Source organism: Nicotiana sylvestris, chromosome 4 (assembly GCF_000393655.2).
Source record: "Nicotiana sylvestris chromosome 4, ASM39365v2, whole genome shotgun sequence".
Taxonomy (NCBI): Eukaryota; Viridiplantae; Streptophyta; class Magnoliopsida; order Solanales; family Solanaceae; genus Nicotiana; species Nicotiana sylvestris.
The window spans coordinates 13,351,548-13,377,441 of record NC_091060.1 but is presented as its reverse complement, the minus strand read 5'-3'; the positions used below and the strand labels follow the sequence as shown (position 1 = coordinate 13,377,441).

At 37.1% G+C, this 25,894-nt stretch overlaps 2 protein-coding genes across 2 annotated transcripts; one reads left to right on the top strand and one right to left on the bottom strand.

Moving 5' to 3' along the window:
- Window positions 1-1,209: 1,209 nt before the first annotated feature.
- Window positions 1,210-7,868, bottom strand: LOC104243777 (spliceosome-associated protein 130 A). The gene is made up of 4 exons (XM_009799031.2): window positions 4,731-7,868; window positions 3,222-3,713; window positions 2,374-2,529; window positions 1,210-1,566 (listed from the first exon to the last, which is right to left on the bottom strand). The coding sequence occupies exons 1-3, from the start codon at window positions 7,734-7,736 to the stop codon at window positions 2,392-2,394; spliced, it is 3,636 nt and encodes a 1,211-aa protein (XP_009797333.1). The 5' UTR covers window positions 7,737-7,868; the 3' UTR covers window positions 1,210-1,566; window positions 2,374-2,391.
- A 2,007-nt stretch (window positions 7,869-9,875) lies between these two features.
- Window positions 9,876-11,225, top strand: LOC104243776 (dirigent protein 24-like). Its single transcript, XM_009799030.2, has one exon. The coding sequence runs from the start codon at window positions 9,947-9,949 to the stop codon at window positions 11,078-11,080; it is 1,134 nt and encodes a 377-aa protein (XP_009797332.1). The 5' UTR covers window positions 9,876-9,946; the 3' UTR covers window positions 11,081-11,225.
- Window positions 11,226-25,894: the final 14,669 nt, after the last annotated feature.

The window sequence follows — 25,894 nt, the reverse complement described above, 5'->3', positions numbered from 1 at the left end:
AATTAAGGGAAATTACCAGCTATGTTCATTTATAAGTGGCTCATTACAAAAATTGGTCAATTGATAAAATATTACTAATATTAGCCAAATAAGCCAATTAGCTATTTGTAGCAAACAAATATCAAATTTTTGCTTTGTTTTGAGTGATTGTTATTAGAATAGATTGGGCACAACTTAAGGAGCTTGAATCTCAGTTTTGGGATGATTTGGTGAAGTTTTGAGGTGGTTTGAATTGAAAATTCGAAGTAAAAGCTGAACATGAAAAAAATGATGTGTACCACACTGTGTATCATTTATGTATCACATATGTATCATATTTGTATCAATTGTGTATCACATGTATACCCATGTATACATGTGTGTGAGATACATGTGTGATACATGTTTGATACATGTGTCGTAAAAGACTTTTTTTAACTCGATTTAATTACGAATTTTGATACAAAACCAATCCAAATCACCTCCAATCTTCCTCAAATTTTATATATTGACTTATCTATATATTTTCAATGAATTTCAATTATACCCATTGAAAAAGTTCCTTTTTTTTTTGGAATATTGTATAGATTTTTGTATTTCATCACCTTATTTGCTACCCCGTCCATGAAATTTCATTTCCGTCTTGTATCTAATGTTGCTAATCACGCTTAAAAATATGGAAGGTAATTTTTACATGTGATTCTTTGATAGAAAGAACCCTATTATTTGGTTTTTCAATTTCTGTTAGCTAGTTTTGGTAAGTCTATAACTAATGGTTGGTAAGTTGAGATTTATTTGGGATATTTGTGTAAGTTTCCCTTTAATTAATAAGGCACCAGAATTTCTGAAAGTAACTACACTAAGGGGTCGTTTGGTATGAGGTATAAGAAATTATAAGGGTGGTATAAAAATTTAATACCACCTTAATACTCTATTTGGTTAGCAAACCAGGGATAACTAATTTTAACACTGAGATAACTTATACCTTATAGAATGTGGGGTAATTAACATCGGTATAACTAATACCTTCTTAGAAATAATGCAATTGTCATTCTTAATACAACATACCAAACAATGAATAAACAACAATCACAACATAACTAATCCCAACATAACTTATTCCAATATAACTTATACCGGTATAAATCTTATTCCAACCAAACGACCCCTAACGGGATAAAACTAGGCCAAGAGACTATGAAAATCCAACTCCGTAGAAGAGTCCACAAATTTAAAGTTAGTCGATCAATCTCTGCATCGTGACTACATTTCTCATAAACATACTGGAAATACACAATTCAGTTATCAGTAGTTTGCTACAAAATCAGTTGAAATGACTAGCTATGCTACAGCATAATTACAACAGAGAAACTGAGCAATAATTCATTCCGCATCTTTTCTTCAAATCAATCTGCATCTTTTCTTCAAATACATCTATAGTGAGCACAGGTTGGAGTACATGCTGGTCTCTTTTCTTGCATCCACAAAGCTCAAATCAAATGAAACATCCATAGCTCTCTGCAGCATGCTCCCTCTTAAGCCGCCACAAGACTGTTCCCTTGGATTGATTAAAACTAAAACCATCACCTGGTCATAAAAAATATATATTTTGAGTGGTTTGAGATTTACCAAAAAGAAATAAACATGACAGTCTGCTATCACATAGAGCTACAAGGTCTTTGTGCCCCTGGACAAATGGCATCTTGATGTACCAAAAAGAGAAACAAGACACTGTTTTCTATCACATAAAAGTGCTTGAATTTGAGTATCTCTTAACAAATGGCATATTGATGTACTGCTAGAGCACGGGAAGGATTGCTTGACAACACAACTGAATTTATTGATGACAAAAGGCAAACTTGATTCCATTTCCAAGCCACAAATAATATGAAGAAAGCCTCTAAACTAAAACTCTCCTTTTTTTCTTTAGACCAGCTTCTGCACCTCGACCAATCTACTGGACAGCTTGTTTAACCAACAAATACAGGTTGTGAAGAAAGTTGTGCCTACCAAGGTTGGAGCAGTTGAGCTCACACCAAGTGTTATAATTGAGATTGGAACCTCAAAACCAAATCCTCTTCAAGCTTACGTTTCCTTTAGTAGTCAATTGACAATATCAACTATGACTAACCCTTGAAGATGTGCCCTAACGGTCGAATAGTTGGACAACAACTTGGGAAACAAGGTCCAATTCTAGTACACCAAGTGAATTCTTCTCATCTGTCTTAAGTCTTGTTCGGAAAAGTTACTTAACACCTATGCTGATAGAAGGTAACAAGTACATGATGAATTAGACGAGGTAAGTGCAAACTTACCTGGACACAACGGTTATCCAGAAAAAACATCAAGTATGACTAACATGCAAAAGCTATATGTGAAGACAAGGGAATCTACCTTGATCTAAACATGTTCTCAAATAATTTTGTTTCTTATTTCTTCAAGCTTTTTCAAAATCTCGCCTGGTGTTCTGTCCAACTCATCTGCAATTTTGCGCTGCATATCCATTGGCAAGGTTGGGAACTGTTCGCACAAGTCTCCATCTATCACATCCTGCAAAACGGTTCCAATATATCACCATTATCATCAACATTAGATAAGGATTGAATAATCAAGGTGATTTAAATATATGAAATAAAAAGAGCATACACTCTTAATGGTATCATGTAATCTAGTTAATATCAGACCTGAAACTTGTAACAGTTTCAGCTAAAAGTGCATAATTCAACACTCGAAAATGCAACCTAGGCATAAAATCAACTTGGTAGACATAGAAACAGCCTGTGGCAACTTAGAGTTGCCTTTTATTCAAGGATGCACAGCACTTCAAAATAGTGAAATCAAGAAAAACATAAACATTCACAAGGCACACTAAATTGCTCGTTGTCAAACGATATAGCCAATGGAGGACACAACTACTTAGAATCCATGATAGCACAAGCCCATTTGCTGTTCTAGAACTGCTCAATGATTTGATTATCCAGCCATTTTATCTGTTAAACATTTTAATTGGGACCTAGGGCAGAACAGGATAAGCTTACAACCAACCAAGTCTTGTAAAGTAGCTAATGACAAATTCCCAGTTTCACTTCAGCGTTAATTTAGCTTCGCAAGGTAGTTTATTTACATTCATTTGCTACATTAGCGCATCTCTGCTACCAATCAGGATGTCAAACTAAGTAGGTAAATACCACTTTCCGCATTGGAACATTAAGGAAATAGCTGATTGAGCAATACAAGCTTACCTTAACCGGGAAGTAGGCAGATCTGTAGGCCATGTGATCCCTGCCACATAAAGGTGGGAACTCCTGCCTCAAATGCATCTCCAAATGAGAGAAGAAGTCAACATCATCCCTCGAGCTAAATGGAAGCATTGCCCCGACGCTCCCCATCACAGTCCCGTAAATTACACATTCACCCCCTCCTGGAATAAGTGATGCTCTTTGCAAGCAAGAGACCACATCACCAACATGAAACTGCACTATTTCCTCAACCTTGTTTGGGGCTCCATTCAGCTTCCCTTGCTCCCATTTTATTTTTCCACCAGTAGGGTCTTCTTCAATCTCATCTGAGACATCCTGAGGTAATCGCACAAAGTAGATATTCCCAAACTTGTCAGCTCCTGCCACTGTGTCAAAATCTACATGCTGTGCTGCGGTTAGCCATCTCGGAACCGTGTCATCAGCAAATATGTACAGTTGATTTTCATCACGTCTATACTTACAGTAGTGGAATGACTGCAAGAAGAGAACAATTTGAGCAGATCAGTAGAAACCAACACTTCATAAAATATGACATCAAAGAAGACTATTTTATAAGAATCCGAATAAATATTCCTGTCAGAAAATATCTAACTTAACCATCAGTCTACATTCTATGGATTCAAACAGCCAATACAGTCACTCTGTAGTAAATTAGTATAATCAGAAGAAAGCATCTAGGCAATTATGGACGTAATTATCATGTTGGATAACAACATATAATCATGCAACCGAGATTCATTGTGCTACTTCGGGACGGGGGAAATAAAAAACCTTCAAATAGTTATTTTATATGGCAACTTTAATTTATAATAAAAAAACTTCAGTGACAGCAAAAGAGTATTAGTTTCAGGCTATCAGAATCTATGAGCTTAATTAGTTTTATGAGGTTATAACAATTTAATGCACAGAATGTTCTAAACACAATATACCATTTCATACTTCGCAACATTTCCTCCAACCATTTCTACTGCCTCAATTTCTGCTGATACTCATACAAAAAACTTTCACAGGCAAAATATCACAATAGCTCATTTCTCAATGGCTAGTCACTAGAGTTTTTTATTGCAAAAACCCCCAGTCATTAGATTCAAATTATGTCTTTAGACTAGAAAGCAGAACAAACCTTCTTGGATATTTTGAGACAAGAGGGGTTGCTCTGATGGTAAGCAACCTCCACTTCCAACCAAGAGGTTGTGAGTTCGAGTCTCCCCAAGAGCAAGGTGGGAAGTTCTTGGAGGGAAGGATGACGAGGGTCTATTTGGAAACAGCCTCTCTACCCCAAGGTAGGGGTAAGGTCTGCGTACACACTACCCTCCCCAGACCCCATTAAGTGGGATTATACTGGGTTGTTGTTGTTGTTGTACTAGAATGTACTAGAATGCAGAACAAACCTTCTCTATCACAAATTTACATCGAACAAATATCATCCAAAGAGAATGTATTACTTCAATACTTTTATGTTTAACACAGAATATTTTATAATTATCATACCTCTTGCATGTCACCCACATAAATCCGATCACGATAGGTATGGATAGATGTGATTGAGTTGGGGAAAAGCTTGTTCTCACATTTTCTGAGCAGTCTTTTCTTCCCCAAATCATACAACCTAAGGACAGACCCCACACCAGCTAGTAGTCTTCCTTGGAACTGACATAATGCAAGAGGCACACCATCTACCTGTGTCTTGTGCAAAAGCTCAAGGACCTTCCCATCTTCTTTAAATTTGTATATATGAATGTATGCTGCTTCAAACGATTTTTTGGGCCAAAACTGAAGGCCCTTGGCAGTACCAACAGCTAACAGAGCTCCATGCTCCTTGTCATGGAAATTAACAGTGCATATGCTAAACGCAGCCTCATTATCCTGAAGCTCTAGCAGACAAGTGGTTTGTGTTGACCTTGGGTCAAGGACTCTGATGCAGGAAACCCACCTTCCTGACTCCGACTTGGGATATCCATACTGTTCATCAGATAGTGGATCATTACCATCTTCATCTTCACCATTCTCCACTTGTTCTGCATTTCCATTTTCACCATTCCCAGCTGTCTCGAAGCACTCCTTTTTGGCAGCTTCACGCTCTTCCGCAGTATATGCTCCCTGGTCACTCTCTATCATTATCACCATCTTCCGTTTAGGTTGAAGAACAAACCTTCTTGGTGTATACCTTAAAGGTACAGCTGTTTCATTGAAAGTCTCGCCCAATCTCTCTATCGTGAAGACCCTCAACGCATCCCCAGCAACCGCTACTACACCTTCTGCACATTGATCCGATGAAAATGAGGCTGCAAATTCAAGAGTCTCATATGATAAAGGCGTCAAAAGAAAATGCCCTTGGTGTATATAACCTAGCCACGGTCTACTTGACAAGCAAAGCATAGCACGTCGTCCTCTCACAACAATGGAAAAGAGCTTAGGGGCTCTAAGCCCCAAGAAACGTGAACGTGCATCTGAAAGCTGCCCAGTTATCATATCCACCACAGTCCTGAATAAAACCCCATTTTGTAAACCAGCATTAAGAAAAAGGCTGGCAGGGTGATCTGCACCATCTTCTCCACCAATAGAGGCCTGAACTTCAAGAAAAAGGAGAGACTCTGGCGGTGAAGATACACTTTGCAGGCTCAGAACCTGCATACAGTCATCAGGATCCAATGACAAGATACGAATAGTGTTATCATATGATCCAACTGCAAGGAAACGGGACCTTTGTCTTCCCTCAGGAACAGGGGCAATGTCCAGACAAGCTACATCACCTGACATCTCATGCTTCTCGACTTCCATCAGCTGGCCAGTCATATCCACTTCAAAATATATAAGCTCCCCTCCACTTAGTGCAATTACCACTTGAAGCCTATTAGATCCGACCTTGACAATAGTTCTCTTTCCAGGAGTTCTCCATTCATTAATACGGCCATCTTCTCTGATATGCCTTATTCCACTGGGATGAACTTGCATCAATGAATCATCACCAATCAATGAAACAGCAAGAGATGGAGTAGTATCAAGAAACCCACTGTCACTAACTTCTTCAACTGTCTCACCAATAGAAAGCACGAGAGTTGCATTCGCAAAAGATACAACAATGTACGCATCAAACTCATCATTGACATTCTTTTTCACAGTCCAGACAGCACTAGGAACACCAGGAAGCTGTGACACAGCCATTTCACTAACAGCTAAACCTGGCCTAAGTATGCGCAACGAAGACCGGGGACCCCTCCCACAAAGTGAAAATATTTGTGGAGTTTCTTCCTCAAAAAGATTTACTATTTTCATGTCCATGATTGGCATCAAACTCTCAATCTGATCGATCCTAACAAGATTTTTTAGCTTTCTTGGCTGGAAAAATACAGGCTGAAAACCTTCTTCAGTTTCCATTAACGTCGATGATGAAGCTTCGACATCAGGATCATCTCCTATCGCCTGAAACTGATACAATGCATGATTCCCAAACTCTGACGCAGCAAAGAGGAACCCTGACTTCAAGACACACAGCGAAGAACTGACTGGAATTGTATCAAAATACTTGATCTTTAACTCCTTAACCCTGTCATTGTCGTGATCCAATGTCACCTTAAAGATATCTCCATATTCAGTTTGCAAAAGAAAGAAAAACATTGACTTCTGCTTATGCATAGCAGCTGAAACAATCAAAACCCCACGTTCCGCTGGCAAATCCACCCTTCTGGGAATAACAGCCCTAACATCAGGGTGTCCCTGATTCTTATATATCACAAAATTCTCCGCGCAAACAAGCACACCACTCGGACCATCCCCACCACCAGGTACGGTCACGAGCAAATTAGCACCATTATCAACCTGTTCACTCCACTTCCTCGACACGTGATTAAGCCCTAAATCTAATTCATAAAATGTCAAATGCTTCTGAGCCTCATTTGCGGCCTGGCCAGTAGGATCCTGATCTGCCTCCGCGTAATCCAACTCGATCGCAGCAAATATCGGGTTATCAAATCCACAATCAACACCACAAATCGAGAACGTAATCGTGTGGCTCTTATGAGCTTCTAAAGGCGATGAAATAGTTAACCTAGCAGCAGTATCCCTATTCAAAACATACACAAGCTTCTGTTTCTCACAAGCACCAATCATAACAGCCCTACCTTTCGGGTCAATACCCAAATACTGACCCGGAACTATCCGTCTACAACCCGATTTCCCAAAAGTCTCCTGATGAATTTTATCAAAAACATTCTTCTCTTTATTATACTCTAATATCACTATCCGACCCGAATCCGACCCGACTACAATATAATCTTTTTGTGCACCGGTTAATCGAAATTGAGCTAAGGAGCGTATAGCGCCGAAGATTTCGACGGATAATAAGGTTTGGAGCTTACCGTTATCGTCGGGGCGTAGGAGGTCGAGGACTTTTCCCCGGGCGACGGCGATTTCTTGTACTTTGCCACCGGAAAAGCTGCCGTTGATGGCGCAGAGTATGCCGGTGGGTTTTTGGAGAGTGAGACTGTAGAGATACATTATGGGAGTAGCAGTTGGTGCACTGCTAAAACCCTAGTTTAAAGGTGAGAGTAGAAGTGAAGTGGAGTGAGGATTAGGGTTTTGAGAGGAAGAAGAAAGGAGAAGTGAGATTCAGAAATGAAATTTGGGTTTAAACCCTAGACGAGAGTATAGTGAAAGATGGAGCTCCGTTTTATTTTTGAACCGGTCGGTCCTCTAGAGGCGGTTCGTGCGAGATGGAAAAAGAAATGATTTTAACTGTTTAATTTTTTTTTATTTTTTTTGTTATTTCCCATTTTCCTTTTTGCTGTTCATTATCACCTTTTGCTCTTCTTCTTTTTCTCCCCATATTTTTTTTTTAAAATACATTTTTTTGCTTCCTAAGGTCCATTACAACATTTTATGCTAAAGCATTTAAATTTTTTTTTTATTGATGTTAGCAGGAATGGGAGGGAAATATTAGGTGGATTCGATACCTCACTATATGATAGAACGACGAAGGGCATACACTATGTCAATAACCCTCCAATCATGTCGACGGTTCAAATTTTAGTTGTCAGTCTTGTGGCAATAACATTCTAATCATCAAAAGATCATAATTTGAATTATAGTGTCACAACTCACAAGTTTAAACGGCTGTTTCCGTTAATTATTTTTGTACTCCCAGTAAATGAAGTGAAACAAACGAGAACAAAGAAGTTTGATGAATTGGTTGACACAATGACATACATTTTTATTTAGATTTCTCTACTATATACCACCTTAGGCTTCTTTGAAGTGTATGATCTTTCACCAATGGGGTGCCAAACAGGGGCGGCGTTAGAGCCAAAAACGGGTTCGGCTGAACCCAGTAGCTTTGTTTTGAATCCTTATATATTTGTTTTAGAAATCCATGAATATGTATAAATTATTAATTTAGAACTCAATAACTTAAAAGAATTAGAATTCCGAACCCATAAGTTTGAAATCGTGGCTCCACCTCTGGTGTCAATTGAGGGAGGGAAGTCAAGATTTGAAACTTGTGGATTCTAACTTTATCATAGAATTTTTCATCGAACTTGTAGCTAGTCTTAATTAGTGGATTCGTAATTAAATATTTATATATATTTTAAAGAAATTATAATATAAAATAGGATTTAGGCAAAAATTATTAGATTTGTCCCTCAAACTCTAGGTGCGCCCGGGTCAAATGCAACAGTTGGGGAATTTCAACTATGCAATTAATTTTTTTTTATATTAGTATTATTTTAATGAGCTATTATTGCATACAAATGGTTGTCTAATATTCTCTGTTTCTTTTTCTTTTGCACATCGTCAGGCCAGGTTTGAGGGGCCATAATATTGACATTAACAAAGTATAAGATTGTGTGGATTTGTAAAGTGCAAAAGTAAACCACTACATTAAGCCATTAAACCACTCCAACTCTCCAACTCATACCAAATAGTACTGGATCTTTCCCATTTTTAACTTAGTTCTCAAGGTAATATAGAAAGGAAAAAAGATAGCTATGCAATTCTTTCTGGAATTGCTAGAGCGAAAAAAACTTATTCACATCCGATATTTACATTAAACTAATAATTATATACTTAACTATAATAAACTAATATGGTTTGATGTAAGCACTCATTGTGAACAATTTTTTTCCAGCTCGAGTCCCTTATTCATTGCTCCTTCCATCTCAAATTAACTGCCGCGTTTCTCTTTTACACGCTCCTGAAAAAATTATTAAATAAGAAGGGGTTTTAACTATTTTACCCTTATTTATGTCTTAAGATATTATCTCTTTTTATTTAGTACTTACTAATAATTAAGGTATTGTAGTCTTCAAGAACAATTAATATTAAGGGTAGCATAGGAAAAAATTAATTAATTTACTCTTGAACTTTTAAAAAGACAAATAATCTGAGACAATTATTTTAGAAACTATGACCGATAATTTGAGACAGAGGGAGTAGCATTATGATAATGTACTACTACTGCCCAAATGATCAACTAAACACATTACAGAGTTGGTTCAACAAAATTAATGCCTTAAACTTTTTTTATGGATTTTGTTATTGCAATTAAACAGTTTACCTAAACCATTTCACCAGCTCCACTTAATAAGAAGCTTTTAAGCAAACTATTTATACTCAGTTAGCCTACATTCATTCATCACCAACAAGCAGATCTCAATTCTTCATTTGACTCTTCTCATCAATCATTATATAGCAACATTCACAAGCAAAAAATGGTCAAATTTTCCCAATTCTGCTCTAAAACATTCCAATTCACCTTCTGCATTTTGCTATTAACCCTCTCATTTGACATTGCTACTTCAGCGAGGATCTTGGATGAAGTGAGCTCAGATGAACCTGTTGTGGCTCCTGTGGTGGCCTCGGCCACCACATTGCCAAGTGGCCACTTTCCAGCCACAGTCACCGCTCCTGATTCGAACCCGGCACCTATAGAGGATGATGATTCTTCTATTCCTGCAAACACTGTGGCTCCTTCAGCTGATTTTCCAACCGAACCCGAGCCTGATACAGCTCCTGTCGTTTCCCCTGCTGCTCCAGTGGCTCCTGTTGCTGACGCAACAACAAACACTGGAGCAGCACCTGTTACCAATGTGGCACCAGAAGCCGCTGCTACGTCTGGTGCCACAGTGGCAAATCCTATTCCAGAGGGCCACTCAACGTTCTCATTCTTCATGCATGACATACTTGGCGGTACACACCCGTCAGGAAGAGTGGTCACTGGAATTGTAGCCAACACAGATGCCAACAATTTACCTTTCTCAAAAGCAAACAACCAAGTCTTCCCAATCGACGGTGGTGTTCCCCTCAACAACATCAACAACATCGTCAACAGCAACAATTATCCTTTCCTAGTAGGTCTCAACGGACAACAACAATCCAACACTGTCCTACAAAACACAGGCAACAACAACATTGTCGACAGCGGGGACAATCAACCTTTTGTCACAGCCGGGCAACTCCCTACTGGCTTGTCCCTTCAACAACTCATGTTCGGGTCAATTACTGTGGTGGACAATGAAATAACAGAAGGACATGAATTGGGATCAGCTATTCTTGGTAGAGCACAAGGATTTTACTTGACGAGTTCTTCGGATGGGACGAGTCATACTTTAGCTTTAACAACATTGTTCCATGGACAACATGAACATGAAGTGGAAGATACCATTAGTTTCTTTGGAATTCACAGGACCGCAACGCCAATTTCTCATATTGCTATTATTGGAGGTACTGGAAAATATGAGAATGCCAAAGGGTATGCTACAATTGAAACTCTGCCTCATGTGGATCAACATACAACTGATGGTGTTGAAACTATTACTCACTTCACTGTGTACATTACCCCTTAAAAAGAGTGTTTGTTCTAAGAAAAGGGGCTTATTTACTATGTTTGGTTTTCTGTATTTCTGATTCTTCACACTTCAGTTGATGTACTTTTCATGTAATGGTATGGTTAATTCTGATTAATGTTATGATATATATTAAAGGTTTTAATCTTCTTGGTCCAAAAGAAGGGTAGCATTGACGTAACTGGTAAAATTGGTGTCATGTGACCAGGATGTCACAGGCTCAAGCAGTGGAAACAACCTCTTCTAGAAATCTAGACCTTTGTGGTCCGACCCTTCCTCGGACCCCGCGCATAGCGGGAGCTTAGTACATCGGGCTGCCCCTTCTTTTTTTTTACTTGGTCCAAAAGAATTTATATTATCTACAATGGTCGAATTTGTGATTTAGCTGTCAAGAATTACTTAACTACAAGTTTAAAATGGAAGAAAGTGTTCAGTAGTAATGAATAGTGAAAGGTCACAGGTTCAAGCAGCGGAAGCATTCTCTTGTAGAAATCTAGACCCTTATGGTTCGACACTTCTTCGGACCCCATGCATAGCGGGAGCTTAGTGTATCAGGCGGCTTTTTTTTTTTTTAGTTGCTCCAAAAGAATTCATAATATCTACAATTGTCAGATTTGTAATTTGGCTGTCAAGAATTACTTAACTACAAGTTTAAAATGGAAGAAAGTTTTCAGTAGTAACGAATAGCGAAAGGTAATGACTAATTTTTAGTTAAGCAATTGATATGATTGCAAATTTTATTAGAATCTTACGAAAGTGTGATAAGAGATTTAAAAGTATTTGTTACTTGGGTTTTGCATATTATTATTATTATTATTATTATTATTATTATTATTATTATTATTATTATACGTACATTATAAATCATAATAACAAATAAAATTAGGAATAATAGAGACCTGCTTCTCGTGCCATATATAGCTACCTCGCCAAAAAATATTCTGGACACGTCTCCGCCTCATGCCCACATTGCAAACTTATTTGGATTAAGCAGAAAAAACTTTTATACCTATATAAATTAAATTAAAGTACTTTTAAATGTAGAAATAATTACTGTTTTTAACGAACTTATAAGGAAATATGATCTTATAAACTGAAGTGGAGGAAGTAACTCTTATTGTGACTTCATAATCTCCCAATTGATTATGATGGAGTTATTTCTCATGATCTCCCAATTGATTAGGAAGTCACGGAGGAGGAAGATAAGTTAGGAGTTCGTTTGGTTACCAGGATTAGTAGATTAATTACGGTATAAAATTTGAGATTATATTCCCGTGTTTAGTTATTGGTACTAACCTATAACAAATTTTATATTAAAATCTTGATAATATCTATTTCATACAGCTGTGGAATTATAATTTCAATATTATTATCCCGGGATATCCTTGTTCTGAACCAAATGACCCCCTTTACCACATAATGAGTGTAGTTAGGGGTGTCAATGGTTCGGTTTGTCCGGTTATTTTATAAAATTTGTACCATACCAATTTTTCGGTTATTCTATTATGTATAACTAAAATTAGACTTTTCGAAACCGTCTCAATCATGTCGGTTTCTCTTCGGTATCGGTACGGTTCGGTTAATTTTCGGTATTTTTTTTAATATCATGTAAAATTCACCAGTAGAAGTAGAATTGCAATAACATACGTTCTTTTATAGGACTTAGCAAAACTCTCTAGACATTTTTACTGTTTAAAGGGTGATGAATTAAAAAAAGAAAAATAAAGATGGCTAGAGTATCAACTATTCTACAACAACGTAAAAGAAATCAAACAAAGGCAAAGAAAATATTAATCACATGAGTTGAAAGATATACAAAGTTGGGACTCAAGAATAAAGTCTATAGAAGATTAAATATTCAAAAAGATAAATCTAAATTATATGAAAGGAAACATATTCAATACATTGTAGTTTGCTACTCATAATCGCTAGAATATTTTGTGTTTTGCTAATAAAGATACTTGAAATAACTTAGTTTAAGTAGAAGTAGCATAATAGATTTTAGAAATTAGTATTTTGAGTTTAATTACTTGTTGGCTTGTAATAGTTTTCATATTCCAAGGCTCAAAGAAAATTTAATGCATTATTATTTTTAAACTTACTAAATAAATATATTTTCTACATGTAAAATTTATTCGGTACGGTTCGGTATTTTTTCAGTTTATTTTTATAAAATAAAAAACCTACCCTAATAATCGGTGCAGTTATAGATTTATATAAAAACTTACAGTTTCTTAAAAAGAAACCTAAATATTAGTTCGATGCGGTATGGTTTGTCACACCCCTTTTCTACCCCTCCAAAAAATAATGGGTGTTATGGATTGTGGGTTAAAAAGTTTTTTTCAATTAAAGTGACAAATTTGAAATAAGGATTATTTTGTTATTCAGAGTCGCCACTTGGAATTGATTTTTGGGTGTTCCAAGTCACCTTCTATTTGATCTCTATTCAAAGGAAAATTTGACTCTTTTATTATTGATCTTCGAAAACAAAGTTCGGATAAGGAATTCTGTTAACCGGGGAGAAGGTGTAAGGCATTCCCCGAGTCCCGTGGTTCTAGCACGGTCGTTTTATTGACTATATTTGGCTTATACTATTTTTTGGATAACTTGTGTTTTATTGGTTCTCATCTTTTACATATGTCCGCTTTATTGTTTGATTAAAATTATGAAGAAAAAAAAGTTATCTTGAAATAAGTTACGCGTTCTAATACTTATTTTGTTACATATCACAATTATGCCACGGAGACCATACACATAGCCATGATATTTAATTATTTAATGTGCACCTAAATAAACTAACGCACTTGAAGTATTTTCCTAAACTAATTTAAGATTATTGTAAGGCCAAAAGTTATGGAATTGTTTGTGCAAAAAGTGTATGATTTTAGATATTTGAATAAATAAATTATCATATATCAATACCCTACATCCCAACAATTGAAGCCTAAACTTATTAGTGTTCAAATCTTCCAAACTTTTAGCAAGTTTAAATACTATATTTTCAGAAACATGATTAAACATATAACATTTAAGGATTGATTTACATTATTATTTATAAAGTTTAAAAATAAATAAATAAAATCACATAAAATAAGATTAAAAAAAGGGAAGAATAAACCTTTTAATGCAAGACTTCCAATTAAATGAGTCTCCAAGAATATGTACAATAACTCAGACGAACGCCGAACAAGCATAAGCAAAGATGATCATCAAAGCCGGTGAATAGAGCTCCAACGGAATCCTCGACCTCGACTGTTAACACCACTCTTTGGCGTGTAAAGGGGATGTTTTAAAGTATTTTTTGTTGGGTTTTGGGGTGTTGAATTGCTGGAAATTTTCGAAAGAAAGAGGAATAAAGAATAACACAAATAGAAATTGTCGTAGCGTAGAAAAAGAAAAACAATTTGTTTCTCTCAATTCTCCCCTCTCTTTTCTCTCTTTTCTTACTTTTCTTCTCAGATTTTCTCTTCTATTTATAGCAAAATTTTCGGAATTTTTCAGATTTTTTTTTAAAAATATTTTATTATTTTTAAATTAAAAGAAATCCCACTTACAATTTGATTTTCTTTTTATAAAAAGAAATCCCACCTTTATTTACTTTTATTTTTTAAATTCCAACTTTAATTACTTTTATCTTATTTAAAATCTCATTTTTTTTTACTTTTAAAAGAGGATTCCACTTATTTTACTTTTCTTAAAATAATCCACTTTCTTTTGCTTTTCTTATAAAAATTCTACTTTGTTTTACTTTAATTTTGTTTTAATTATCAGCTACCTTTATATTTATTTTTTAATTCCAACTTTCTTTACTTTTTATTTTTTTAAAAAATTTTCACAAAACTTTACTTTTAATTTTCCACTTTCTTTTACTTTTTAAAAGAGAATTCCACCCACTTTTACTTTTATTTTTTTATTTCATACTTCCCTTTTTCTTATTTTTTATATCTCACCCGAAAATTAAAAAAAATTAATATTTTTTGGATTTTTTATTATTATTTTAAAAATAAAAAATAAAATAATAGTAATAGTAATAATTCACCTTCTAAAATTTTGTATTTTTACTCTATAATAAAAAGTGTAACAAAGCTAAAAATTGTAGCTTAAAACCTCTAAAATATTTACATAGAAGAAGTGACAAAAAATTAAATATTGTCAAAAATTAGGTGCTCACAGCTGCCCCTCTTTGCTTGGAAACATGAAGAGTTTTCGAGCAAAGATAAGGTGAGCCATGTAACTAATTTTTGAACATATCTTTATTCAAAAGGGAAGAAATAAGGATAAGAGAAAAGAGAAAGGGTGCAACCGAGTCTTGGTTTTGGATATCCTACATATCCCGGGTTATAGGGGAATCAGATTGCCTGTAGTTCAAAGAGAACTGTGGAATGATGAGTTGAAAAGTCGAGTGAGGTTCCGTCGAGGCTCCGGTCCGTAAGTCTGTTATTACATAAAAACAACTGAACAAGCCTATCAGCTATGAGTTACAAGATTCCTATCTATGAGTCTTCTGAAGCTTGATCTTGAGTCTTGGATGGTTCTTCCTGCAGACTCTGATCTGAATCTTGATGCTCGTTAGCTGCAACCGCTGGTTCATTCTTCTTCGGCTTTTCAGATCAAAACGAAACATGCAGAGCTTGTGACTTCAACTATGTCTTGAGCAATCCACATCTTTCCTTCGCTTCTGCACTTTGGATTCACTTCTTTTCCTTTTTCTTTATTCTGGATTGAGACTCATTCTTTGGGCATCTCGAACCCTATGCCTCGAGGTAAAACCTGCTCAGACACCAAAGCAAACAAACGAACGAAATTTTTCTGCCCCAGTTTTCACTAGGAAAATTTCGTAAGTTATTGTAACAAAATTCTAAACTACTTCTTTATTGAAAGCAATAAAATCAGGATGGTGTATCCTTGAGAAAAAGGGATTGGGGAGTGGGCCCTATATCTATAAAAGTCTACCAGGGAGTGGAGACCCTATGTTGGAAAGCTTAGCTAGGGATTAGCGTACCCTATACTTGTAAAGGAAATGTAACCCGGGGTTGGTGCCATGTATTACTGAAAAAGGAAATGTAACCAGGGGTTGGCACCCTGTATTACTGAAAAGGAAATGTAACCAGGGGTTGGCACCCTATTACTGAAAAGGAAATGTAACCAAGGGTTGGTGCCATGTATTATTGAAAAGGAAATATAACGAGGGGTTGGCACCCTGTATTACTGACCAAAAAAAAATGTTGAATCCCCCTGGGTGATAAAGTTCTACCTAGGTTAAACTAATAAAAGCAAATCTGGGCGAAGAGTACTTCTACCCGAAAACTATGAGCCGGATCTCCCTAGGCAAAAAGTTTCTACATGGGTTAAGCTAATGTAAAACAACTGAGCGAAGAGTACTTCTACCCGGAACTATGAGCTGGATCCCCCTAGGCGAAAAAGGTTCTACCTGGGTTAAGCTACATAAAAATAACATTGAACTATGAGCTGGATCCCCCTAGGCGAAAAGGTTCTTCCTGGGTTAAGCTAATGTAAAATAACCCGAGCGAAGAGTACTTCTACCCGGAACTATATGTTGGATCCCCCTAGGCGAAAAGGTTCTACCTGGGTTAAGCTAACATAAAAATAACCTGAGCGAAGAGTACTTCTACCCGGAACTATAAGCTGGATCCCCCTAGGCGAAAAGCTTCTACCTAGGTTAAGCTAATGTAAAAACAACCTGAGCGAAGAGTACTTCTACCCAGAAATATGAGCTGGATCCCCCTAGGCGAAAAGGTTCTACCTGGGTTAAGCTACGTAAAAATAACCTGCGCGAAGAGTACTTCTACCCGGAACTATGAGCTGGATCCCCTAGGCGAAAAGGTTCTACCTGGGTTAAGCTAATGTAAAACAACCTGAGCGAAGAGTACTTCTACCCAAAAATATGAGCTAGATCCCCCTAGGCGAAAAGGTTCTACCTGGGTAAGCTACGTAAAAATAACCTGAGCGAAGAGTACTTCTACCCGGAACTATAAGTTGGATCCCCCTAGGCGAAAAGGTTCTACCTGGGTTAAGCTAATGTAAAAACAACCTGAGCGAAGAGTACTTCTACCCGGAAATATGAGCTGGATCCCCTAGGCGAAAAGGTTCTACCTGGGTTAAGCTACGTAAAAATAACCTGAGCGAAGAGAACTCTACCCGGAACTATGAGCTGGATCCCCCTAGGCGAAAAGGTTCTACCTGGGTTAAGCTAATGTAAAACAACCTGAGCAAAGATTACTTCTACCCGAAAATATGAGTTGGATCCCCCTAGGCGAAAATGTTCTACCTGAGTTAAGCTACGTAAATATAACCTGAGCGAAGAGTACTTCTACCCGCAACTATGAGTTGGATCCCTCTAGGCGAAAAAGTTCTATATGGGTTAAGCTAAATAAAAATAGGAGGTGGGAACAATAGTGACGTATGCCAAAAGTAAAAGAAAAATGGAGATTTTAAGGAACTTACGTTTGGTGACATTCGTTCTTTTAGAATCACCATTCTGCATGCTTTGTTCCTGCTTCAAACAAAGAAAAATTTGTGAGTTTTCAAAGTGGTGGTTGGTTTGTGGCCTTGATGCCCTGAGTAGCTTGGTTCACGGCCACTGCTGTCGAAGAACCTATTCTGTCAGCGTGGTACCGAGATGTCCATGGTACCGCTACCCTTGTCTCTAAGGCAAGACTATTTTTTCTTTAAAATCAAGCTCAGTTGTCTTGCACCCAATATCAGTTTGTGTCCGTAGTGCTTATCAACTTTTCTTATGAAGCAGGTTTTGCTTAGGCGACTTTACAGTTTCTTTGAGACACTTTGTTCACCTTATCAAATGAGATCACAGATGGATTTGTGCCTTCGTCAATGCCATATATGCCCCAAATTGTGCTTGACATTACAAGGAAACTATATCCAGTTTTGCAGCCCTTTCTTTGCTTCGATTTTGATGCAGGGTTATACCGAAAGGGACTCAAAGAAAAAATTATGGGTAAAAATAGAATAATAATTGGAAGCGAAAAAGAACTGTGCTTAAACAAAAGGTGTCCCTTTCGGGGAAAGGAATATGGAGACTTATATGGAGGTATGTGCCGACTTCAATGAATGATGACATGCATTTTGGACTGGACGCCTGATCTGTCTAAGTTTTATAATTCTCAAAATCTGCTGCAAATGCTCATCTTGAATTTGTCTTGGTTGTGCTCATGCCGGAGAATCGAAGACCCTTATTCGGCTAGTAGCGCCCTTTGCAGGTTTTCGCTAACTAACCTCTCTCATTTCTCTACTAACCGTCGCCTTATGGTGCCCATCTGGGTTTTCACCAATAAGACTCTCTCATCTCTTTGTTCACTGTTGCCTTATAGTGCCCGTACAGGTTTTCACTGATAAGACTCTTCTCATTTATTTTTTGACTAAGATACTGCATGAGGGAGGTTACCCAACGCCCTTGACATGTGAACTTCAAACATTCTCAAACACATCGATCAGAAGCTATTGAAAGGTAAAAAAGCGAAATGAACCTTGAAACGAATTACAACTTTTGGAAACCGTTTTTTAAAGAAAACCCGTGAAATAAAACAAATTTCTGCCCCAGTTTTGGAGTACTAGGAATATGGGTTTTTTGTTCTAATGGGACCGAACCCAGGGTAAGACTGCCTACGTATCCTTTCGGAATCAGGTCTCACGTAGTTCAATGCAAGGATTTTTTATTTTTTTTGGTTTTTTTGGTTTTTTTTCTTTTCAAGTACATAGGTAGACAAATACGGATCAAAAGGCTTAACAAAAGGGTGACACCTATTTGGAGTAGCGAGCAAATGATAGCCTTTGTCACTTCAATCTGAGAAAATCATTGCGTGAAATTCTACAGTGGGTATATATCAGACATAATATCTTTTGACTGCATCTACGTTAATAGTCATGTCTGGTACCCATCCTTCTTCATCTACCAAGTGCAAGGCCCCTTTTGGTAACACTTTATTGATGATGTAGGGTCATTGCCAGTTGGGGGCGAACTTTCCTTTAGCTTCCACCTGGTGCGGATGGATGCGTTTCAACACCAGCTGGCCTACCTCAAACTGCCTTGGGCGCACTTTCTTATTGTAAGCGCGTGCCATTCTTTGCTGGTACAACTGGCCAAAACACATTGTTGTTTGTAAGCACGTGATTTTTGACCCTCCCCGAGATTTTTCACATTTTTAGCGTGAATATGTGAAATTGGGTCTAATATAGCCATTTTTACTTTATTTCGTTGCAAAAAGAAAAAATCACAAAAAATATATATATAAATTTTAGTTTATGCATTTCTCATAAACGTGGAAAAATACAAAAAAATTGTACTTTATTTTGGTACTTTATATAAATTCGAAAATTACAAAAAAAATATAGTTCTATTAATGTTTGCAGTCATTATAATTTTTGAAAAATACAAAAATGGTACTTTATTTTGGTACCTTATATAAATTCGAAAATTACAAAAAAAATATAGTTCTATTAATGTTTGCAGTCATTATAATTTTGAAAAATACAAAAATATTACTTCATATTTTTGTCTTTATTAAAGAGCGAAAATCACAAAAAAAAATAGTTTTATTAATATTCTATAGTCATTTTAACTTTGAAAAATACAAAAAAAAAAAAACATTACTTCATATTTTATCTTAATATTTAAAAAAAACGAAAATTACAAAAATAGTTTTATTAATATTTTGTAGCTATTTTAAATCTTGAAAAAATATTTAAAAAATATATAGTTTTGTTTAAATACTAGTCTTATTTTTGGTAGTTATTTTGCTTACATAGGACTAGTTAAGCAACGTTTTCCTATTTCTCGGGTCCGGGCAAAAGAATAATATTCGGGTTCAAACTACCCGGTTTTAGGCCTAATTTCGGACCTAGCCCATAATAAACCGTGTCCAGGACACATGGGAAACCCCACCGCGCGTGGGGAACATAAGCCTCGAACCACACCACGCGTGGGGCTCATTTTTCTGGGCAGAGACTATACAAATACACGAACAAAACTGTGAAAGGGAGGACTTTGGGATTTTTGGTCAGAAAAAAAACAAAAAAAAACGGAAAAATTGGTTTTTTGCTCGACTGTTCAAAGAAGATGAAGAGAAAGCCCTAGGAAACCAGTCGCACCCCCCACGCACCCGTCATCACTCGTCGTCAACCTCCAGCTGACCCCTCCCCGTCACCTCCACCCATAACCACCATAACCAGTCCGTCACCTTCTCCATCACCCCCCAGCGAAACCACCTCCTTCCTCACGTCCGAACCAGTCGCACCACCCCCGTCGCCCAAAAACCACCACCCACAACGCCATAACCACCATCCAAACGACCACTCCTCCAGTCCGTCGACCTCCATAACCTGCTGCCCAGTTCCGTCGACCACGACCACTCCTCCAGTCCGTCGACCTCCATAACCTGCTGCCCAGTTCCGTCGACCACGACCACTCCTCCACTGCTGCCGCTTCTACTCCCTACGTCCAAACGACCACCTGCTCCGACGACACCATCTCCCTCGTCGTCTCGCAACCAGTCCGTCGACCACTGCCCGACGACCAAACAACCAGCAAAAACCCACCTCCATTAACGCCGGCACCCTCACGTCCAAAACCTTCATCCAACCCACCTGCTCGTCGACAGTTGTGGGGTCCAAGCTCTCCGTCGAGGTCGTCTTTGGTTCGTCGAGGTGTTTGTCCGAGGTTTCATCATTATTCCTCGTCGAGTGAGGTCCGGCTTGAGTTCCGTCGGAATCGTGTTTGTCGTTCTGAGTTTGTCGAGGTGCAAAGGTCAGTAAACCTCGATGTATTAGATAAATAAACTTTACGTGGAATGTTTGAGATGCAATATAAAAATTGGTATGGAAATTTTCTGCCTATGTTTCATTGTCTGCACTTTGGTTCATTTTCATGTTATGTTATTCTTGTTTATTTGATGTCATTTAATTAAGTTAGGCTAGTTGTTCTATGACACGAGTTTGACGTTAATTTGTTCGTGGTCCTTTGCTTAGTTCGTTCGGACAAAATTAACATTAGTACTTGTTGTTACTACTCCCGAAGCACTCATTCGCTAAACTCAGTTTATTAATTTTTTGACAAGTTATGAGATTTTAGTTGTAAAGAAGCCGTAAGGTTTAGTATTGTTAAAGGCGTAAAAATGGCATCCTTTTAAAAAAAATAAAAAAATAAAAAATAATAATAAATAAATAAATAAATAAAAAACGAGACTAGCTTCGCCAAATAAAAAATGTACACCTTGCGAAGCCTTCACAAAATATGTGTATTAAATACTTAGATTCTGGGACGGGCCGTTTAGCAAATTTCGCGGCCCTACCAAAAAATAATAATGCGCTAGTTGCTTTAGGCGCGCCTTTAATAATGTTAACTCCCTAAACTCGGGTGCACATTTATGTGACCCAAATCCCAAATCTCAACGAAATCGAAATGTGTCTTTAATCACGGGTACATTGACTGTGACGTGGTATGAGATGCATTTCCATGACGTTGCAAAATTCCTTTTTAAAAAATAAGAATGAGATGAGCCTCGCCGAATAACAACACGAATTGCGGGGCCCTCAGTAAATACTTGTTTAAAATTACTTAGAATTCAGGAGGGTCGTTTAGCGAATTTCACGGCCTCCGCAAAATAATAACGCGATAGTCTCTTTAGGCGCGTGTTTAATAATTTACTTTCTTAAGCTCGGGTGTGCATTTCATGCGACCCAAAGCCAAATCTCAAAACATCAAATAAAATGCGTTCCGGATTGTGGGTGCATTTCATGTGACGCAGTCCAAAGACGTGTTTTAAGCGATGTTCACATTCTTGTAAAAACAATAATAATAAAGCGGTTAAAAGTTAAAATTTGCACATAAGTTCATACTTGTATAAAATCAGATAATCAAGCCGAATATAACAATTGAGCGACCGTGCTAGAACCACGGAACTCGGGAATGCCTAACACCTTCTCCCGGGTTAACAGAATTCCTTATCCGGATTTCTGGTACGCAGACTATAATATAGAGTCATTATTTTCCTCGATTCGGGATTAAAATTGGTGACTTGGGACACCCTAAATCTCCCAAGTGGCGACTCTGAAATAATTAAACCAATCCCGTTTCGATTGTCCTTTAATTGGAAAAAACTCCCTGCGCCCCTAGCGGGTGCGGAAAAAGGAGGTGTGACAGCTCTGGCGACTCTGCTGGGGATTTGGCCCAGAACCACTGGTTCAGGGTTAAGAATTCGAGCTTAAAATAATTGTTATTATTTGGCTTTATCTATTATCTGATTTTTACATGTTTGAGCCTAATGTGTTAAATGCTGCTTTTACCGCTTTGATATTATTTGAACTGTATATAAACTGTGCCGAAACCCATATCCTTTCTGAGTCTTCTAAATCATGAAGAAGGGTGTACTTCGTACGACTTCTTTTCTGTATAGTGTCAAATCCCAATTTAGAACGAGGTTCGGACAAGTTGCTAAGCCGGTGAAGCTTCTGTATTCCCGGTACGCTGCCCCTCGGCTCGAGTTGTCCACTCGGGTAAGCCAGGTCTAGAACAAACACCCAGGTTCTGAACCTAGTATAACAAAGCCACATGTCGGATCCCTAGTAGGAACGTTTATTTGCATCATGTGCATTTGACTTAGGGGACTCAACACAGGGGTTGGGTCCGTCTAGGACAAGCAACCTGAAAATAATAGACCAGCTTTTGGCATCCTATGTGCTACATGTTGTATTTAGTCAAGGGCGAATGGGTCATTTGGTCATTTCCAGCATGGTGTTATTTTAATCAAAGCATGGGGAACATTTGTGGAATCCAAGGAGCCTTGGAATTCCCTATGTCCCCCACGCTTCATTTTTGGGAAAAGCACCTAGGGAACATTTGTGGAATCCAAGAAGTCTTGGAATTCCCTATGTCCCCCATGCCACATTTTTGAAAATACAATAAATATAAAAAATAAAATATATATGTATATATATAAAAAAAACATTGAAAATTCGAAAAAAAAAGATTGTGTATGTTTTCATCATCATCCACAAATTAGAAAATAGTGGAAAATAGGAGAAAATAACAGTGTAGAGATATAACTACTTATTGTTAGAAAAAAAAACAAATGTCCAAGTAGTGTCGAAACTCTGCCGAAATTTTGAGGATATAAAATAAAAAAATATATGTCTTATTAGTTTGTTTTATTAAAGCAAAGGAAAAGTAGAAAAAAATAATCATTGTTTTGTCTTATTTTTTTCTTTTTTTTTTAAAAAAAACATTAATAGAAAAGAAAATAGTTTGTCTTGCCATAAAAATGAAAAAAAGAGTCTTGTTTTTAAAATTTGTGTTATTTATTTGTTTATGAAAATGACAAAATTAAAATAATCCAAAAAATATTTTCTCCATTATTGACTTCTTTAGGAAGTCTTTCTAATTGTTTTCAAAAAATAATATAATATATATATATATATAAAAAAAATAAACAGATCCGAAAATATTTTGATTCTTTTTTCAAAATTGAAAAGAAAATTCAAAATTCAAAAAAAAAACATTTTGAGAAAACATTTCTTTTATTAAAAGCAAAATTCCGAAAAATATTTTCTTCTTCTTCTTTAGAATAAAGAAAAAAAAGAGCAAATGAAAATTCAAAAATATATCTTAGAAGTGTTTCTTGTAAAAAGAAAATTCAATCAAAAAATGCTTCCTTTCTTCTTTTAAAGTAGTTCTTTTGCCCGAACTACGCGGGTTTGATTCTCACCGGATGTGAGATACGTAGGCAACCCTCATCGGGTCCAACCCCACCGTTTTGCTAAAAAGCCAAAAACAAACAAATAATAATCATAAAAAATATATATGTCAAATTTTAATTTTTGTCATAAAGAAGTCGGGTGACGCTGTTTTATCAAGACATAGCCGAATGTTCCCGAAAGGGACGCCGGAAGGCTGACTTTGCATAAACAGCCACCTTTGGGTCATGTTTAAGATTTGGTCCGATTGACCCACACAGCCTTAAAAATCTTCGTCCCCAAGACGTTGACAGGCCGTGTTTGCAGTATTGGGTTTCCTATTTTCGAAAAACAATAAAAGAGTCATAACTAAGTCAGGAGATGTTGTTTGTCATAAATAGCCGAATGTTCCCGAAAGGGACGCCGGAAGGCTGACTTTGCATAAACAGCCACATTTTGGGTCATGTCTAGGAGTTTGGTCCAGTTGACCCACACAGCCTTAAAAAGCTTCATCCCCGAGACGCTGAAGGGCCGTGTTTTGCATCACCAAGTTTTTATTATAATTTGAAAAAAAAGAGTCGACGGTCAGGTGAATACCGTTCAAATTTTGTCATAATAAGCCGAGCCAGCTTCGGCAGCGTCTTAAACCGTTCTTGCCGAAATAGCCTTAGAGTATCTTTCAGTTGTCGAAAGGTTATTTTCGTAAAAGAATGGACAAGTTTGTAAAGTGTCAAAATAATCCTCCCCGGCCTCAAAATTCATGTGAAAATTGGAAGGGGCCACATTTGCAAAAATAACTGTTTGGTTGCATTTGTCGAACAGAGAAAGGGAGCTAGCCTTTTGTTTTTGAGTTTATAAATCTCTTGATTAGAATAATGTGGGTTGCTTGAGTTTCAAGTTTGTAGGTCATATTCAAACCTTTGAAACCCAGTTTGTTCTAATATGAAAAATGTTTAGTATTGTTTATCTTTCAGCGGCACGAACTACGCAAGGTCTGATTCATGCGGGGTCATGATACGTAGGCAATCTCCATAAGATTCGACCACAACAAAGAGAAAAAAAAAGAAACGAAAAAGAGAATGAAAAAAGGAATGAAAAAAAAGAAAAAAAAAAGAAGAAAGGAAAAAGGGAAAAGAGAAAAACAAATGGCAAGCTAGGAATGAGGAATGAGTTTTTATTTTATTTTACTCTATTTTCAAAAAAAGAGAAAAAGAAAAAATAAATAAAATAAAATAATAAGCTAGTTAGTTTATAACCCGAACTACGCCGGTTTGATTCTCACCGGATGTGAGATACGTAGGCAACCCTCATCGGGTCCAACTCCCCTTTTCATTTTACCAATAATGATATACCATAAAGCATATATGTACACACATGTATATAAATACATATACTGTTTGTTTTGTTTTCCAAGATTTTTGTTTAGAGTCAAAATAAAGGTTTCTGTTTTCGCCTAAAAGGTCACCTTAATAAATGTGCAGGATGAGCACAGAGCAAAATGAACCATTCTCGGCCCTCAGCGAGGTCCCCCTACAACTCCACATGTGGTGGAATGATTTGGAAGCCAATAGCAAAGAGGTAGTAGGAAGAATATTGGGAGGTTTTGTAAATTTGTTGGGCGTTAGGCCAAGGACAGATATTCTTGAAGCTCTAATACCATTTTGGGACCCAACCCGCAATGTATTCCGTTTTGTTGACTTTGAACTTTCACCAACACTTGAGGAAGTCGCCGGATATGCGGGATTGAATGAGAGGTTAAGAGGGCAATATTTGCTTTCGCCAAGGCCAGTGTCTCCGCATGCGTTTCTGGATCTACTAAGCATTAGTCGGAAGGTACAACATGACGATTTATCGAGAGGATATTGTGATCTCCATTTCTTGTATCAGCGGTACGGAACCCCGCAGGGTTTTGAGGAACCGAACCTTGGGTTAACTCACGGAGGGAACAGAAACAAATGGGAAGCAAGACGTACTTTGGCTTTTATCACAGCATTCTTGGGAGTCATGGTCTGTCCAAGGAAGGATAAAAAGATAGAGATAGGTCTGGTAGGGATGGCCGACGTGGCAATCAAAAGAACCAATAGTACTGTGGTTCCTTTGATTTTGTCC

Bases quoted from the DNA above. Each gene is read 5' to 3' on its own strand.
- LOC104243777 (XM_009799031.2), bottom strand. From the start codon at position 7,736: ATGTATCTCTACAGTCTCACTCTCCAAAAACCCACCGGCATACTCTGC. The intron at 3,714-4,730 runs GTATGATAATTA...CTCTTCTTGCAG, and splicing joins ATGTGGGTGACATGCAAGAG to TCATTCCACTACTGTAAGTA. The intron at 2,530-3,221 runs GTAAGCTTGTAT...ACCGTTTTGCAG, and splicing joins CTGCCTACTTCCCGGTTAAG to GATGTGATAGATGGAGACTT.
- LOC104243776 (XM_009799030.2), top strand. From the start codon at position 9,947: ATGGTCAAATTTTCCCAATTCTGCTCTAAAACATTCCAATTCACCTTC.